Source organism: Lates calcarifer, linkage group LG5, assembly GCF_001640805.2.
Source record: "Lates calcarifer isolate ASB-BC8 linkage group LG5, TLL_Latcal_v3, whole genome shotgun sequence".
In the NCBI taxonomy this organism is placed as follows: Eukaryota; Metazoa; Chordata; class Actinopteri; family Centropomidae; genus Lates; species Lates calcarifer.
Window position 1 is genome coordinate 19,821,119 of NC_066837.1, and position 16,007 is coordinate 19,837,125.

Below are 16,007 nucleotides of genomic sequence, written 5' to 3' on the forward strand. Positions count from 1 at the left end.
AGAAAATGAATCAGAGGTGTGTGTGTGTGTGTGTGTGTATGTGTGTGTGTGTGTGTGTGTGTGTGTGTGTCTGTGTGTTTGTGAGTTTGTGTAGACTGCACCTACTTGAGGTATTGGAACAAACAGCAGCCTGACAGGTCCTAAGGCCATCACTGTAACAGCATGTAATTACAGTCAGCATGGTACAGTGTGCATGTGAATATAACTGTGTAGGTGTCTGTACGTGTGTGCATGTGTCTGTTTGTATGTGTGTGTGTGTGTGTGTGTGTGTATTACAAAGTGCAATTACAGCTTTACTGCCAGAGGAAAAAAAACTTGACTAACCCTCCGCAAGTCTGAAACTGCAAAGAAAATTGGCTGTTAAAAAAAGGAAAGAAAAGAACATGTAGAGAAATCCTGTTTAAATGCAATGTAATTAAAAGCTGTAAAAGTTATATTTAGCAGACATGAGAAGAAAATGCTAATGCGTGTTTTGGTCGGGAAGCTTGTGTAACTATCTTGTTTTCCTCCAACTTTCTCCCAGTGTCTCTCCCATACACATGCACTCAGTAAATATACAGAAACATTTACTCATACTCTGTTACTATGATATACAGTAAGTGCACTTCATATAGGTCTGAGGGCAGCGGTTGCCATGGAGACAGTGCTGAGTGTTATAGGAGGGAAGGTCTCAACTGACAACAGCTCCTCAGATCTCTGCGAGAGGAAACTTTCAGACTTGTTGAGGAAGTTGACTGCGGTCTCTTGACGGCTTCAGGATGTTGTTTGGTGAGGAAGGAAAGCGTGATGGAGCATGGGAGAGAGAGGGTCTGATGCACATTCTGTGTGCTCTGTACAGTCCTGTGTCCTGTGTCCATAGTAGGAAGAAGAAATGCATATTAATAAACTAATAACTAATTGTCAGTTTCAAAATAATGCACCTCTGGAATGCAAATCAGACAACCAGAGATAACTATTATTTCCAATAGACTTTAGCCAGTCATCTTTCTCTATTAGTGGCACAGCCAGGAATGTAATTCTCTGCAACTACACATCAACCAACTCAGTTTTTTTCAGCCCTAATGAATTAATCCTTGCTTAAACTGAACTCTCACAGATTATGTGCAATGTTCTTTTTACCTTTAATGCTGTTGTTCTTTATTAGAAATTTCATTTTATTCCATAAACTAGGACATATTCATTGGCAGTTAAAAATAGTCCCCTGAAAATTCACTATTTACTCCTGTTGAGTAATGTTTGATTAAATCTACAGCAGGAAACTACTGAGCCTTTTAACAATAAGTGAGTCAGGCTGTGTTTGAGCATAGTCAATAATCTGCACAATAGTGTGGTAATTAGCAGTAAAAGCAAAGTACGGTTAAGGATGATGGGAATGTAATTGGTTTTGCATGTATTTTGACATAAAGCAAGGATTGGACAAATATTAATTTTGATTTGATGACAGTGCTGTTTAAGTTAAGGGATAACCAGACTTTTTCTACAATTTATCCTGATGGGGACGTGAATGTCAGTTCCAAATTTTATGCCAATCCATCTGATTTTTCACTCAAAACCACAAATGTGTATATATATATATATATATATATTATTTTATATATTATATATATATATATATATATATATACGCAGCAACACACAGCAACATTGCCATCCCATGAGTTTTTTTTTTAAAGATGAGCTTCAGTAAAAGTGTCTTTTGACAATAAGAATAATAGTGACTAACACCAGCCTTATACTTTATATGAGGTATATATTAAAATGAATTTTTTCAGGACATCTTAATGAGATTATTCTTTGAAATATAACTTAGCCCTGGCTGCATCAGTATTTGGCAGACACTGGCAGAAGTTCCTGCTTGATGAATGTAATTGTTTTTAGCTTGATATTATACATTGACAAGGTTAATGATCAAAAGAAATAAATGTGTCTATTTCCTGATCCAAGTGGAATGTGTGCTGGAAGAACTTTTAAGGAGTAGGAAGTTTTAATAAGTTTCAATGCAACGAGTAGATGTTTTGCAAAAAAATGAAAATGAGTTTCATGAAATTGATAACATGACATCTCCTCTTCCCACGATTACACACACAAACACACACACACACACACACACACACACACACACACACAGTTACACACTTCCTTTACTTGCAGATTCTTTCTAGGATTTTTTCCCTTGCTGTTTGTGATTATCTATTTTTCATCAGCAAAATAGATTTGAGGTGAAATCCCTCCTCAAAATGAGTTCCTCCTGCAAATGGAAGTTGTAATATCATATGAGTTAGATGGTACTTCTGAATCCTGCCCCTCAGATGCTGTCACATCGCAGCACCATCAAGTATTACCAGTAAACTTATCTTTTTATTTATGCTTTTTCTTCAGTCCCTTAACAGACTCTTCATGCTTTCCCCATCTCTCCCTTTCTCAGATAACGCTGCAGTGATTGCTGTAAATCTCTGTGATTATGTTTCAGGGCAGATCCAAGCTTATCTACAGTCAGGATCTAGTAGGAATGGTTATGGCAGCTTCAGCGGTGAGCATGGGGGGTGGCTTGGGGGGTGGAATCAAGGCTATACTTTGCTGAATTATCTTCTCTGCAATGACTTTCCTGAAATATCTTTTCTCATCAGTGGCGTGATTACTGTAGGAAGTTGTAGAGGGTGTTCGCAGGCCCTCGAAGATGCTGCTGAGATTCAGTCGAATGAAAACAAATGAGTTTTCATACACTTTGGGGATTATGACGCATGGCGAGTTGATGCAAAGCTTCACATGCTTGAAATAAATACAGTTGGCCTTCTTTTTAAAGGCTAATGAAGACTTATCAATAAACTGATCCTGTGACCCTTTTTACAATTCACAAAAAAAAGCATTTACACAAGAAATATCTAAGAAGTGAAGACACTGTTGAGGACACGTTGAGAGATTTCTTTAAATTCTTTTTGTGAGGACTCCTGACCCTGACCTTGTCATGTGCATGAAAAGCAACACACACAAAAAAATAACCTTTCTCATGTGTAGATTCATAAGTTGCCCTGGCCTTCACACGTTAGGAAAAGAACTGCTGAGCAGAGGCAGCAGCCAAGCATCATCAGAGAACGAGAGAAAAAGAAAGAACACTGTGAGTTAATCTCCATTTTAAGAAGTCATTTCATTTAAGAAATTATTTTAGCTGTCTAATATGTATTATCTTCTCATTCTGACTTATTTTATCTTGAAACATTTTACAGATTCATTTTTGGGAAAGTTCCTCAAACAAGGGAAACTTTATTGGGAGATATTTGTTCCAGAGAGATGAGACAGAGATGTAACTGTGGTCCCATTCTTCTCAATCTAATATGACTGTTTCCTCTAAAAATCACACATGCCAATTTGCACAACCAATTCACAAAAAAAAAAAAAAATAAATAAAAAAAAAAAATCCCAACAACATATACTCATGGACACATGCACACATTTTGATACATGCACGTGCGCACACACAGAAAAACAAGCTCAAACGCACACTCACACACACAAACACAGACACTGATGCAACAAAACAGCAATAACTGAAGCAGCGCTCTGATGATAATTACTGTAGCTGTGGTGTGGATGCTTGGAGAAAGTCTTTGCGGACTGCAGATGAGAGGAGAGGTTGGTCCACAGCGAGGTGGTATCATGCCCTGAACAGACAGAACAGCAGAAGAGTTTCTTCAAAGTTTGTTGTGGCGCAGCAGAGACAGAGGTCAGACAAGACAGGAACATCAGACAACACAGTCAAATCAGACCAGACGGCGGGTTTTCACCACAACTGCTGAGAAACAACACACCGGTAGCTGTTAATTTATTTAGAATTAATCATAATAAATCAAGTTAGAGAAGCTGAATGGAATATGGAAATCTCAGGGAAACTACTGAAGACATTTTCATAAACCATAATTGTTTTGTCAAGGTTTGGCTCAGTGATTAAAACAAATTCACCACACAGCAGTTCATGAATGGCAGTGCTCCGAGGCTTTATAACATCAGTCAAGATTGCAAAATGCCCACACACCAGCATATACTGCTCAAAGGCACAGAGAATAGGTGCTGTGACATTGCAAAGCAGCCTCAGCAGTAATAGTAGCAGGTCAAAGGTCAAAACTGAGATGAAAGTTCAAGTGTAACAGAAGAGAGACAGAGCAAAATTCCAATTAAAAAGATGAAGAATGATGAAGCAACCTGCTGTCACCACCTTGATTTTATTAGGGGACAACAGAAAGTGTTTGCTGGCTGTGTGTAATAAAGAAGTGACTCTTCAACAGGATATCCGAAATGAGAAAGAGGCTTCTGGAAAAAAAAAAAAAAAAAAAAAAATCTGTAAAATATGTCCACCATGACCTCCATAAATGTCAAACCTGCTGTCACCATCCAAATGCCACCTGCATTTCTTAGATATTTTTTTTTTGTTCAGATGGAAGCATGGAAATAAACATTAGTGGGTACAAAAGAACAATAACAACTAGTCACAGAGCATTAATGTATTTTTGAAAGGTTTCTTTTCTTGTGAATGTGTTCTTTTGTTGTTCAGGAACCCAATTTATTTTTATTTAACCCACCTGATTTCATTTTGGATCTGTAGCTGTTCATACTTTGAATTGTACAACACATTTACATTGAATTTAGGAACGTTCTCTAGTTAGTGTGGCAGAAGCAAATCCCTAGATGCACTGGGCTGATGGCACACTAAATGGACCGCAAAAACATCACAGAGAAAGAGACAAGCAATTACATTTATTCACACTTATTGACAAATCCACCTGATGACATTTTGTTTTATTATTTATTTCTCTATTTATACCAATATACCAATTGTTTGAGTTGTTCATCGGAGGTCAAACAGGGAGTTCTAGTTCTCTGGGATCTAACTGACTATAAAATACAGAAGTAATGCCACTTTCATCAAATGTCCAGTTTTTGGCAAAGGGCAATGTTACCATTTCAAACTTAAAAGATTTTGCTTCTTTTTTTAAAATGTACTTTTACACACACAATAGTGGGGTCTCTGGCATCCAAAACAATGAGGAACTAAAGCCAGTTTCAAAGGTTAAACTTGACTTAAGCTTATCTGTATTAAGTTCAGCAGCCGATGCTATATTGATGACAACTGTATATAACTGTATACTATGTGGTCCATTTCCAGTCTCTGAGTGCCTGCACTGAGGCCTGAGATCACAGGGTTTAGAGCACATTGTTCTGTAGTTTCTGCAGGATAACATTTGCACATTAGCAGTGAAAAGCACACTAATTCAAACCTTTAATGACAGTAATACAAACAAATCGTGAAAGATTTGTCACCAATTTTAACATGCTGTGCTGTGACTTTTTGAAGCAGTGGAGAAATTATTCTATACGTCATTATATCTTTTGTTCTACAACTGCCCTCTGTCTAATACCCACATTGATTTCGCTCCATTTGCCAATACTTCCACCCACCCCCCCTGAAGGTGAGATTTGTTCTGCTTATTTCCTCCACAACGTAAAGGCCAACAGTTGAGGGGAAACAGATGGGAAATTGTGCTCTCAGTGCTGACAATCAGCATTGTTCCAGTCATTCAAATCTATTGTAACACAAGTCTGAGACCACAAATATGATCTTATCTCCAGAAAAAAAAACCCAACAATAAGCTGAATGTAGTGTGGTTAAAGCTTATTTCACTCATTCTCAATAGAGTGAAGTTACTTTCCTATGGGCAGTGTATCAAGTTCCATGCTGAAAAACTGTACAGTTTTCACATATCATCTGGACTATAAAGGTAGTTTTATTAAGTCTGTGCTGTAAATAGGGTTGCACTCTCAGTAACCTTTAAGTCAGGTCCATTGCCTCCATGTACTGCGACATTCAAATACACTGTTCAACAAGTCAATAGCAAACTAAATCTTTTGTTTCAGTTCAATATACTGTGGTTCCTGACTACTTGAAAAAGGGAAGGAAATGTAGAAAATCAAAAAGTGAGATGTGGTTTCTGATAAGATTGTTTATTCAGTCCTGAGTGAGTTTTGGCACAATCAGCTTGTGTGCACGTGCACACACATGCGCGCGCGCGCACACACACACACACACACACACACACACACAGAAAACTGTTCACTCTGTCAAAGATTTAAAACAACAAAAATAGACAAGAATGGGACATCTGAGAGGGAATATTTTTATTACATCTGTCCAAACTGGTCTATCTGCAGCACCATTTCTCCGTCTGCCCACGCACAGCAGGTTACATAAATGGTTTCAATGCTCCAGCCCACTCAGTGTTTTAGTGGGCAGCCCACAAGTGGAAAAATTAGAAATGTATGCATTGTCTAAATGACCTATGCTTCTCAAATTTGGTAAGAAAAGTTACATCGCTTGCGGCCAGTCTTCAGTGAACTCGGTTCATTTGCTATTATTTTGCATTTGTGATTTACGTTTTCTGCCACTGGCATGCTGTTAAACTATGACCAGAAAGTTTACCTGACCTCATCCAAGGGGTTCTAGCTGCTTGACACGAACATGTTGAAAATACAGTATGTTGTATATCCAGCTGAAAGGCTTTGGCAGTGAACAATTTACAGATATTATATAAAATGTATGTTCTGAGATTACAGGGATTTAGACAGGAAAAGAACATATTTTGATCCTGGTCCAAGGAAATCAGTTGCAACCACAGTTTAAGATGTAAACTTGCAGACAGATTAAAGCGTGTCTCTGCCTAAACCTCAGACGCAAATAAACATTTTAGCTCAGACAGCCATACAACCCCTAAGCGACTGGACTTTTTCCATGTGTGTCTGTGTACATCTATGTACATTTCACTGTTTGAGTGATTAATATTTTTGTCACACAGAATTCATTCAAAACTGTTCTGCCCTGAAGGTGAGTCAGACTTGGCTCCAAACCTAGAATATGATGTTTATTAACTGCACAATGTATAATCATCAGAGAACAAGAACATGGAAAGATTTTGCATTTGGTTAGCAAGCAAGCCGACTAACTCATCGTAAAACTTTATAAACCGGCTTTCTGACCTGCTGTCAAGACTCATTCCTGTCCTTTCAACACCAGACCTTACTCTCTGTGACTTCAGTTATCTCCTACCCCCCCCTCCTAAGTTTTCATAAATAAGATCTAGTATATGGATTGAAAAACAGCACACCACAGTCACACAGGTCAGTGTATCTACCCACCCAGGAAATTCAACCACTAAAATGAACCACAAATAAATGACAAAAATACAGAGACATGCCAAACACCTTTATTTTCCAGTGTAAGAGGGAATAATTTATTTTCTACTCAGCTTGCAGAGTTGATGATAGCGGTCGATAATAAAAAAGAAATCAAAAAACAACCCACAAAAAAAGAAACCCAACCATGCACTCTAGACCCAATTGTAACGCTGCCTCCTCCTCTTCAAGTATCTTCTTGACTCCTCTTCTCCTCACCTACTGCCTTTTCGCCATCCTCTAACCTCCCCCTCTGCCTTTTCTTCATTTAATAAGGAAGCTGAGAGACAGAGGAGGAGTAAAAGGTAGAGAAGGGGAAAAGAGAGAAACAAAGGAAAGAATAGGGAGAAAAGATAGAACTGATATAAATAAGGTGTTATTTTTTGTTTTTGCTCATGTTGCACAATGATAACACATTTTTAGCAGAGGCCGAAGAAAAGAAAAAACTAAAAACCTGTGGCTGTTGATGATTAAGAAAAAGATTTGAAAACACTTCAAACCATTTCTGGAAGCACGTAATCATGCAAAATTGCTCAAACGCTTGCTGAAAATGCATCTGTGTTTATCAAACAGGAAAGGTAAGTCAGGAGAAGCAGACTTGCTCCCAAAGTGCCCATATGCCATTTCAAATTCCAAACACACTTTACTAAGAAAAAGGAAGTCACAGTCTGTAAATGTATATTAACATTTTTTTTAAATGGCACTTCTTGGATCAGCAGGAAATTGTACTAATTATACTAAACACATGTCTGCTTCATCCACTTATGCCACTACAGAGATACTGACTGATTCCTCCTTAATTATACATTCCTCATTTTTACTGCTAAACATTTCAAATGTTTATATAAGTATACTGATCTAGTTTTCAGGAATTTAAAAACGCATCCTTAACTGTTCCTTCTCAGGCTGTATTTCATTTCAAGAACCAGCGCCAACGTTACTGCTCTACAAATCACATTTCACATAAATACCTGCTGTAATCTGTCTTTTGTATAGTTGAAGTGACTGACTATTAGGAGGAACAGATTAGACTATCAGAGCACTTCCACCTCAAACACTGTACCTCTGTTTCCTGGATCAAACTCTGCAATTTGCTTAATATTATAGGGGACACAGACGTTGCTCAATTTCTACACTTTTAAGTGAATACATTGGAGATTCTTTTAGTCTGTGGACAGCAATGTGACACTTGTCTAAGAAAACATATATGTATGAAGAATAAAGTAAGAAATGAATGATTCATAAATTTCTTACTTCACAGGGTTTTCTATTTTCAACACAATTAGTAGCAAATTACAGAAAAAGTATCAGACATCAGGAAAATATTTGGCAATTACAGACCTGTCAAAAACACACACACACACACACACACACACACACACACACACACACACACACACACACACACACACACACACATGCGAAGTAAACCTTCCACACCCCTCACTGAGCAGGCATACTGCAATTTGATCCAATTTCAAGAAGTAGAGTGCCCTCAACATCCTGAATCCCTTTCAGCCCTTCAGGTGAGATTCTTGTAGCTGGACCTGTTCTGTACTATAATATCCCACAGATGCCCCAGTGGCAATGAATTGGACCTAGACTCTGCAAACTTGTAGAGTGTTTTCTGTCACACATTAAATCGTTTTTTATGTAGTGGTGACCTTTAGCTCAAAGTAGGATCAAATTGCTGCTGTTCTGGCTCACTAAGCTGCAGGGTTTTAGTGTCCAAGCACATTCACTATATGATGACCTACAGAAAAAATATCCATGATGGATCTGTGATATCTAATACTCGGGGCAAAGAGAAAAAATTATGCAAATACACTGTGTATTGAGTGTGCTGTAAAATGTTGAAGAAATGTTATGAATCAAAGAACCCAGACTGCAAATCTCTGTTGAAGTTTTAGCGGTAAGATTATTCTCTAAAGAAGGAACTTTGGCTCTGTGGCTTGTACATTTCAGAGGGAGTGTTTCCAATCGAACAACTGTCTTAAAATCAAAGGAATAATGGGAATGGATGGATCCTGTTTTGGCCTGGATTCTTGCACCTGTGTCTGCAATAACTGTGCAGTGATTTTATGTCAGCTTCAGTGATTTTGAGATTCATTGTATGCTTGCATACTGTGTTTGAATAACTGTCAAGTAAGCTGGATGAAACTTGTGCGGGCATCTGTACAGTGCTACCGTATGGTTGCTATAGTTACCTGTAGGGGTATCCATGGTACTTGGACCTGAAAATGGAGAGCAGGAAGCTGAAGAAAAACACCACCAGACCAAGGCCAACCAGGCAGATGACTGCAAAGACACATACACATAAAGTCATCAAGCTAAATTTCTGGTTTGGCAGTATAAGCATATAACATCAGGTAAAAACAAACAAAAACAAGACAGAACATGAAGAAACTGCAACATGATCTCTAAAACTAAAGTTACTATAACTACAGTTGATGCTTTTGAATTTACATATTTTTCCAAATTTCTGCAGGTCCTGCAGACACCCTCATATATGCATAATAATTATTAGACAATGGCCTGTGAGAATATTTGATTCCTGGCTAAAGGCATCCATTTAAATCATTTCACGCACATTATAACCGCTGATGCAACGCTCTGTTTGATCTCTGTTCAAATTGAATGTGCTTGCAGGGTTTAGACACAGTACACACTGAAAACATCCTCTTCTCTTCGTGTTGGTGCTTTACACACACACATACACAAACACATGTATGTAAGCACCTACTCAAACATACAAACTCTTCAATGATATCATAAAAAGATATTCATGCATTTGCTAAAATGCTAGTTGAGAGGACTTCTAAAACAACACCTGGTGCTCATCATTGTGCCAAAACTCTTTAATATTTATTTAGAGAATCCCTCAACGTACAGTATATGCCACTGCCTCTTTCTCATTATCAACCTTGCCATGTTGCAGAAAATTGTGTTTGCAGCTATTATCATCTTATTTCCTCAGTGGCTATTCTAAAGTGAAATTATACATAAGCATGATCTTTAGTCTGCAGGGGAATTGTGTGTGTCCGTATGCATGGGTGTGGGAGTGTATACACACACTACACATGTAGAAGCTAATCCTTGAGAAGCACTGTGTTAAATTAAACTGTCACCACCGACTGATATTGTTAATCAGGGATTAGGATGAGGACCTCTCCTGGAGACTAAATAGTGAGATATCCGCTTGTTCTCAGTGTGTGTGCACTTGTGAGTCTGTGTGCACTTGTATGTATGTATGTGTGTGTGCGTGTGTGTGTGTGAGAGAGAGAGAGAGAAGGAGAGGGAGGAGGCAGGCAATGTCAGAACAAATGATTTGGCAGGGAGAATGTAAGACAGATTCTCAGTGTCAATTTGTGTGTACGTGCTGTCATTCATCTTCAGGGTTATGGTGGTTTATGTGTATATGGACATGTGTGTATATCGCGGTCGATAATGCATGTATGTATAAGACTATGTTTGCTGCCATCGCTCAGTGTCAGCCCCATAACTGTTCCTCTTCCCTCTTTGTTTCACTTTATACATGTATCGTCCATTCACAATTCAATGCAAGAGTCATGGTGCACATACACACACACAGTCAAAAACCCCAGGGGGTGCCCTGTGCTGTGACAGAGCTGTGTCTGTGTGTGTGTGAGACAGCAATTAATATGACAATCGAGTCCTAATCCATCTACCACAGGCATACACACTTACATACACAAATACACAGGAGGCCCACTCAGCAATCAGTGTATTTGTGTGTATTTCCTCCTACTTCTACTAAAGGGCATCAGCCACAAGGATAAATTGCTTAAAACACTCTCTTCACTTTAAATATATTATTTTTTTAGAGGTGATAGGAGAGATCTGGGGTTATATAAAGGTTATGCTGATGACTAATTCAAGACAATGTCCTGAGTATTGCAATACATACACACACACATATTGTGTGTGTGACATTGACGGAGTGACTTTATTGAGAGCACTGCATATTTGAGAGTGTGTCTCCAGGGAGAGCCCTTATGCCCCCATGTTCCCTGGGTTGCCACGTCTACGTATGACGAGTGTGTGAGCGACAGACAGAACGTCTGTGTATCTTCATTAAGCCTAGTGGGATGTATTTCCCATAGCGCATCAATTATGACTGAGAGGATGTCTTAGTATGCATCCAGGGATAATGACACTCCCATGTACGTGCGCAATAAGCATGCTAATATGCTAAGAGATTTATGACCTTGGCGAAATGACAAGTTGTTTAAGCTGAATGATTTCCCTCAATGACAAAGGTGGTAATCCCTCTTTTGACTATGACTTGGCTCAACTCAAATCATGACATATTTAAATAAATAAATGAATAAATACATTTACATTTCCCAAGCAGGAGGAAGCCAATAAATATATTAAGGTAAGCCTATCTCATTAGGAGGACAAGTATGAATAGATATTGTGATGCTAAATGGCTCTTAACAGTTTATTTTCTGATAAGCAACTGGTTGCGAGACACATTAAGTGGCTCAACCTCTGGATACAAGCACCCACAATTCATTGCTTTCACACCAAATTGTAATAGAAAAGCCTGTTTTTGTTTTTGGCTTGTTAAGGTTCACACTGCCCAATTACAAACAAACCAGTGCTTTTGGATAAATTCCAAGATCCTGGTTCTTTGCCAGTCTAACTGTTTCCAACAAACATGAAATCAATAGCATCACATACACCACATCCAAAATTCTGAGCTTTCCTATCCCAAATCTCTTAGACATGAGCAACAGAGGAATCAGAGACATATCAAATGTCTCTGGTAACAGGATCTTAACATGGATGAGGGCCTTTGGTAGGAGTTCTGTTCCAGCTGTCCTAGCCCTATCTCATTACTGTTAATATATATCTATAAATCAGCATGTGTGTGTCTATGAGTATCTATGTACATTTATAGATATTTGTGTGTGTATGTACTGTGTGTTTCTGTGCAAATGTGACCATGCTTTTATTGTGTACAGTAGTACAGTATACCTGCATGTTTTTTGAGTGAAACATGTACATGCACATGACCAGGCTATATATTATACACACATACACACACACACACACACACACACACACACACACACACACATATATATATCTCGAATATTAATTTACTGCTCTTTACTACATTTGTCTGATCGTTGCATTGCAGACTAATATTTTCAGACAATACATGATGATTTGTTTATAAAACATGATGCATATTAATAGATTAACCTGCCTGACAGTAGACAGCAGTTAAAATTAGCTGCACCTCAACCAACTAGGAGACTAAAATGCCTTGTACACATTTCTGCATCAGTATAAATAATAATTAAGAAATAAGATATATTATAACATCACAGATTCTGCTGCCTAAAGACTTCTATTTTCTATACTTTAAGTCTAAATTTGCTGATCAGTCTTAAGATTTTTAAGGCAAGACTTATACTTGTAATGGAGTATTGTTCCATTGTAATATGGCTACTATTACCTAAGTAAAAGATCTGAATACTCCTTGTACCACAGAACACATTGATAGAAAGCTGTATTTTTGTATTATTACTTTATCATTTAATGTCATTTTTTGGAACCTATGTCAACATCCATTTTTTACACATTTGTCTTTCATGGGTCTGCAAGAGGAAGTTATTCAGCAGTATAACAAAATAAGGAACTAAAAAAAAAAAATCATTTTGCATTTTGGGGTCTGGTCCTATTGCTGGCTGAATTTCAATTAGACTCTAATAAGTTTCCATTGTCTTGAAATTTGGTGCTTCTGTACCGCATGCTGGCATTTCACTGGAGAGATAGATTAATTTTTGGGGTTGTGGCCTTATTTTTGTTTATACTGTATTTTGTTCTTTCACAGAACCATCTCACTTTTTCCTGACTCTTCAACTTCTCTCTCCCATTCGCTCTTCCCCCTCCCTGATGTTTCACTATTATTCACATTTCATCCTCCTTCACTTTCATCCTCCCTGACTACTTCATCCCACCCACCACACATACTGTACATCCACCAATACTGTATATGTGGTAATTTTGTAACTCCATTTACATGTTCAGTTAACTCCCTTGTTGAAAAACACAGTGTGTGCGCTGTCATTTCTGGTGCAGATGGTCATGCAAGCAGCAGATAACTTCCTGTAGCTGCACTCAGCAGTATGGAAGCTATATGCCAGGGATTTAACACCCACATCCAGTGATTACACTACAATTCAAGCTTAATCCTCTCTCTATTACTGACAGACGACTATTCTCTATGCTGCTTTATAATGCACTTATTTAATTTGTGTGTCCATATGTGTGAGTATGTTGTTCCAGTCACAGTGTTGTGAGGGATATAAAATTCTATTCATGCTTGGGTGCTGACATTGTGTGTGTTTACGTAACAGGTTCCTGTAAGCATAAGTATTGCTTGTGCAGCAGTAAAATGTAATCTGCATGATGTTTTTGCTTCAGTTTATTGAAATTATCAGGTGGTAATTATACAAAGGAGGAGGATGAATTAAAATAGCTGATATATTACAAAATACAAGTTTCTGACACTAAAAAAAAGAGGGAAAGGGAGAAAGAGAGTGAGATGGAGGAAGAATGAGGATGAAAAAGACAGGAAGAGAAAGACCTGCTGGAACTGATAGAGAACAGAGGGAATAAGAGCGTCCTCCACACTTTACATGTGTACATGTTAGTATTACACAGGTGATAATTATATGAGCACATATGTGTCTGTATATGTATGTATAGTAGATGTGTGTGACTGCTCCTGATACTGAGAAACAAGTCTTGAGCTAGTTCCAAAGTCATTATCATTTTAATTGCCAGACTTTAACATCTCAAGGAGAACTCATGGGTAAAGCAGAACAAAAAGTTGATAATCTTGCCTTTAGATTTTTTTTTTTCAATGCGTGTGCGTATGTGTGTATGTATGAGTGTGTGGCCTCGCAGAGGCAATTGAAAGGCTTCTCAAGTTGCTTTTTCATCACACTGACTCTAATTAAATCCACTTGTGTGTAACTGCGTCTGTGTGTTTGAGGTAATTACCAGTACAGGCCATCTAATATTTAACTCCCCCTCTCATAATCTGTAGATTATGCAGTGACTCTGCTTGGATGCTAAAGGAAAAATGCTGAAAGCCAGTGCATTCAGCAATTACTGCGGTCAAGAGACCGCCTTCATCTTAAATGATAACTGTGTAACACCCTAAGACCTCCCAACAAGACCCAACATACCATTCAATCGACTGAGCTGTCATCAATGTGCCATGCTGAAACAGAACACATTTGTGTTTCCATGGCAGGCTTCATTTTTGAAGTAGTTTTAAACAATTCTCTGCCTTTCAGGAGCAGGTGCAAATTTGCAGAAATATCTCAGTTTGTAAAAGAACACCTGATCAATCTCTATTCCACTGATCTGAGCAATCAAGTTTTTTTTTTTTACAAGGCTAAGAAACTATTCTCTGACATCTTTTTTGGACAAACCATTTCCCACTACTCCTATATACTCTATAAACATATAAGTAGTATTATATGCATAAAATACATTCAGTTGCTCCCTAGATTTAGATTGTAGGATTCTAATGGTCAGATCTTTAGAATTATAAAAAATTAAATAAAAACTGTGTGGAAAAGAAGACTATTAATATGATTCTGCTTGTGTGTGTGAGTTTATAAATCTGTTGGTGTTTCAAATTTTCACAATCTTTCACCACTCTACTGCCAGTACCATGCTGCAACCAAGTGGGCACCTGCATCTGTATCAACCATGCTTGATATGTGTGATGGAACACCTTCCAGATTGTGTTTGTCCAGCCATTAAGATTTCAGCTGTGTTTCTCACCAGTAAATGTTTCTTGTCACTGGCACACATTTATTTATGTATCAAGAGGGGAAAAAAGAGATCCCACCTGAAGCAAAACATGCAGGAAATATCTGTATACCCACAAAGAAACTGCATCTTGTAACATGCCACATGTCCTTAAATCATCTTCCAAAGTGCCCACAAATCCACAAAGTGTCAATTACATAAACAGGACATGTATTCCAACAAAGTATAGGCAAGTGAGCACAAAGCACAAGAGGAAGCTAAAAAAACATTTGTCCTATTCAATGTAGCCTGGAGTGGTTGGGAAGCCAAGTAATGAAATGTTATTTTCTGGTGATAGAGAGTGGTAGAGAGAGGCCTCACAAAGAAATAACTGCTTATGAATTTGGCATCTGTAAGTCCAATCTTAAAGAAGGAGAATCCTCTCAGCACTCAGAGTAAGTCTGATAGATAAGATCCTGAGCAACAAAAGGACTTCCCTGCTGTTAATGTTACAGTCAGAGGACGCCCTTTACCAAAAGCTTGTAAACAGCAGCCAGAGGAATTTAGTGTTGAAACCTGTACTTGCCTTCAATTGTACAGGATTTGAATTACTACATACTTCTAAAATAATACAAATAATATGTGCAACTACTTTGGTGTATGTTTAACTTTTAACTGTGTTGCTTTGTTTCTCAGTTATAATTATAACCCATCTTATTATACTGTGCATCTTATAAGAATCAATGCTTTACAGTGTATAGAATAATTTTAACCTCTCCAGGACTAGTGCTATTTCTTAAAACATGGGCTCTGATGCATATACACTAAGCATCGTAAGGATAAATCACTTACCTGGTAGTTACAAGGTGGCAGTAGAACTATGCCACCCAGCACACACACACACACTCACCTTGCACACACTCCTGACAACTGCATCACTCAGAATGTACCAACATTGATGAACTGGAGCTTGAAAATGGAAA

At 38.0% G+C, this 16,007-nt stretch overlaps 1 protein-coding gene across 1 annotated transcript in view; it reads right to left on the reverse strand.

Moving 5' to 3' along the window:
• Positions 1–7,228: 7,228 nt before the first annotated feature.
• Positions 7,229–16,007, reverse strand: part of tusc3 (tumor suppressor candidate 3) — a 61,855-nt gene continuing 53,076 nt past the window's right edge. Inside the window, exons 9-10 of the mRNA XM_018664922.2 lie at positions 9,426–9,516; positions 7,229–7,498 (exon numbers count right to left, since the gene is read on the reverse strand). Coding sequence (XP_018520438.1) covers positions 7,483–7,498; positions 9,426–9,516 — 107 coding nt within the window. The 3' untranslated portion in view covers positions 7,229–7,482. The remainder of the gene's footprint in view (positions 7,499–9,425; positions 9,517–16,007) is intronic.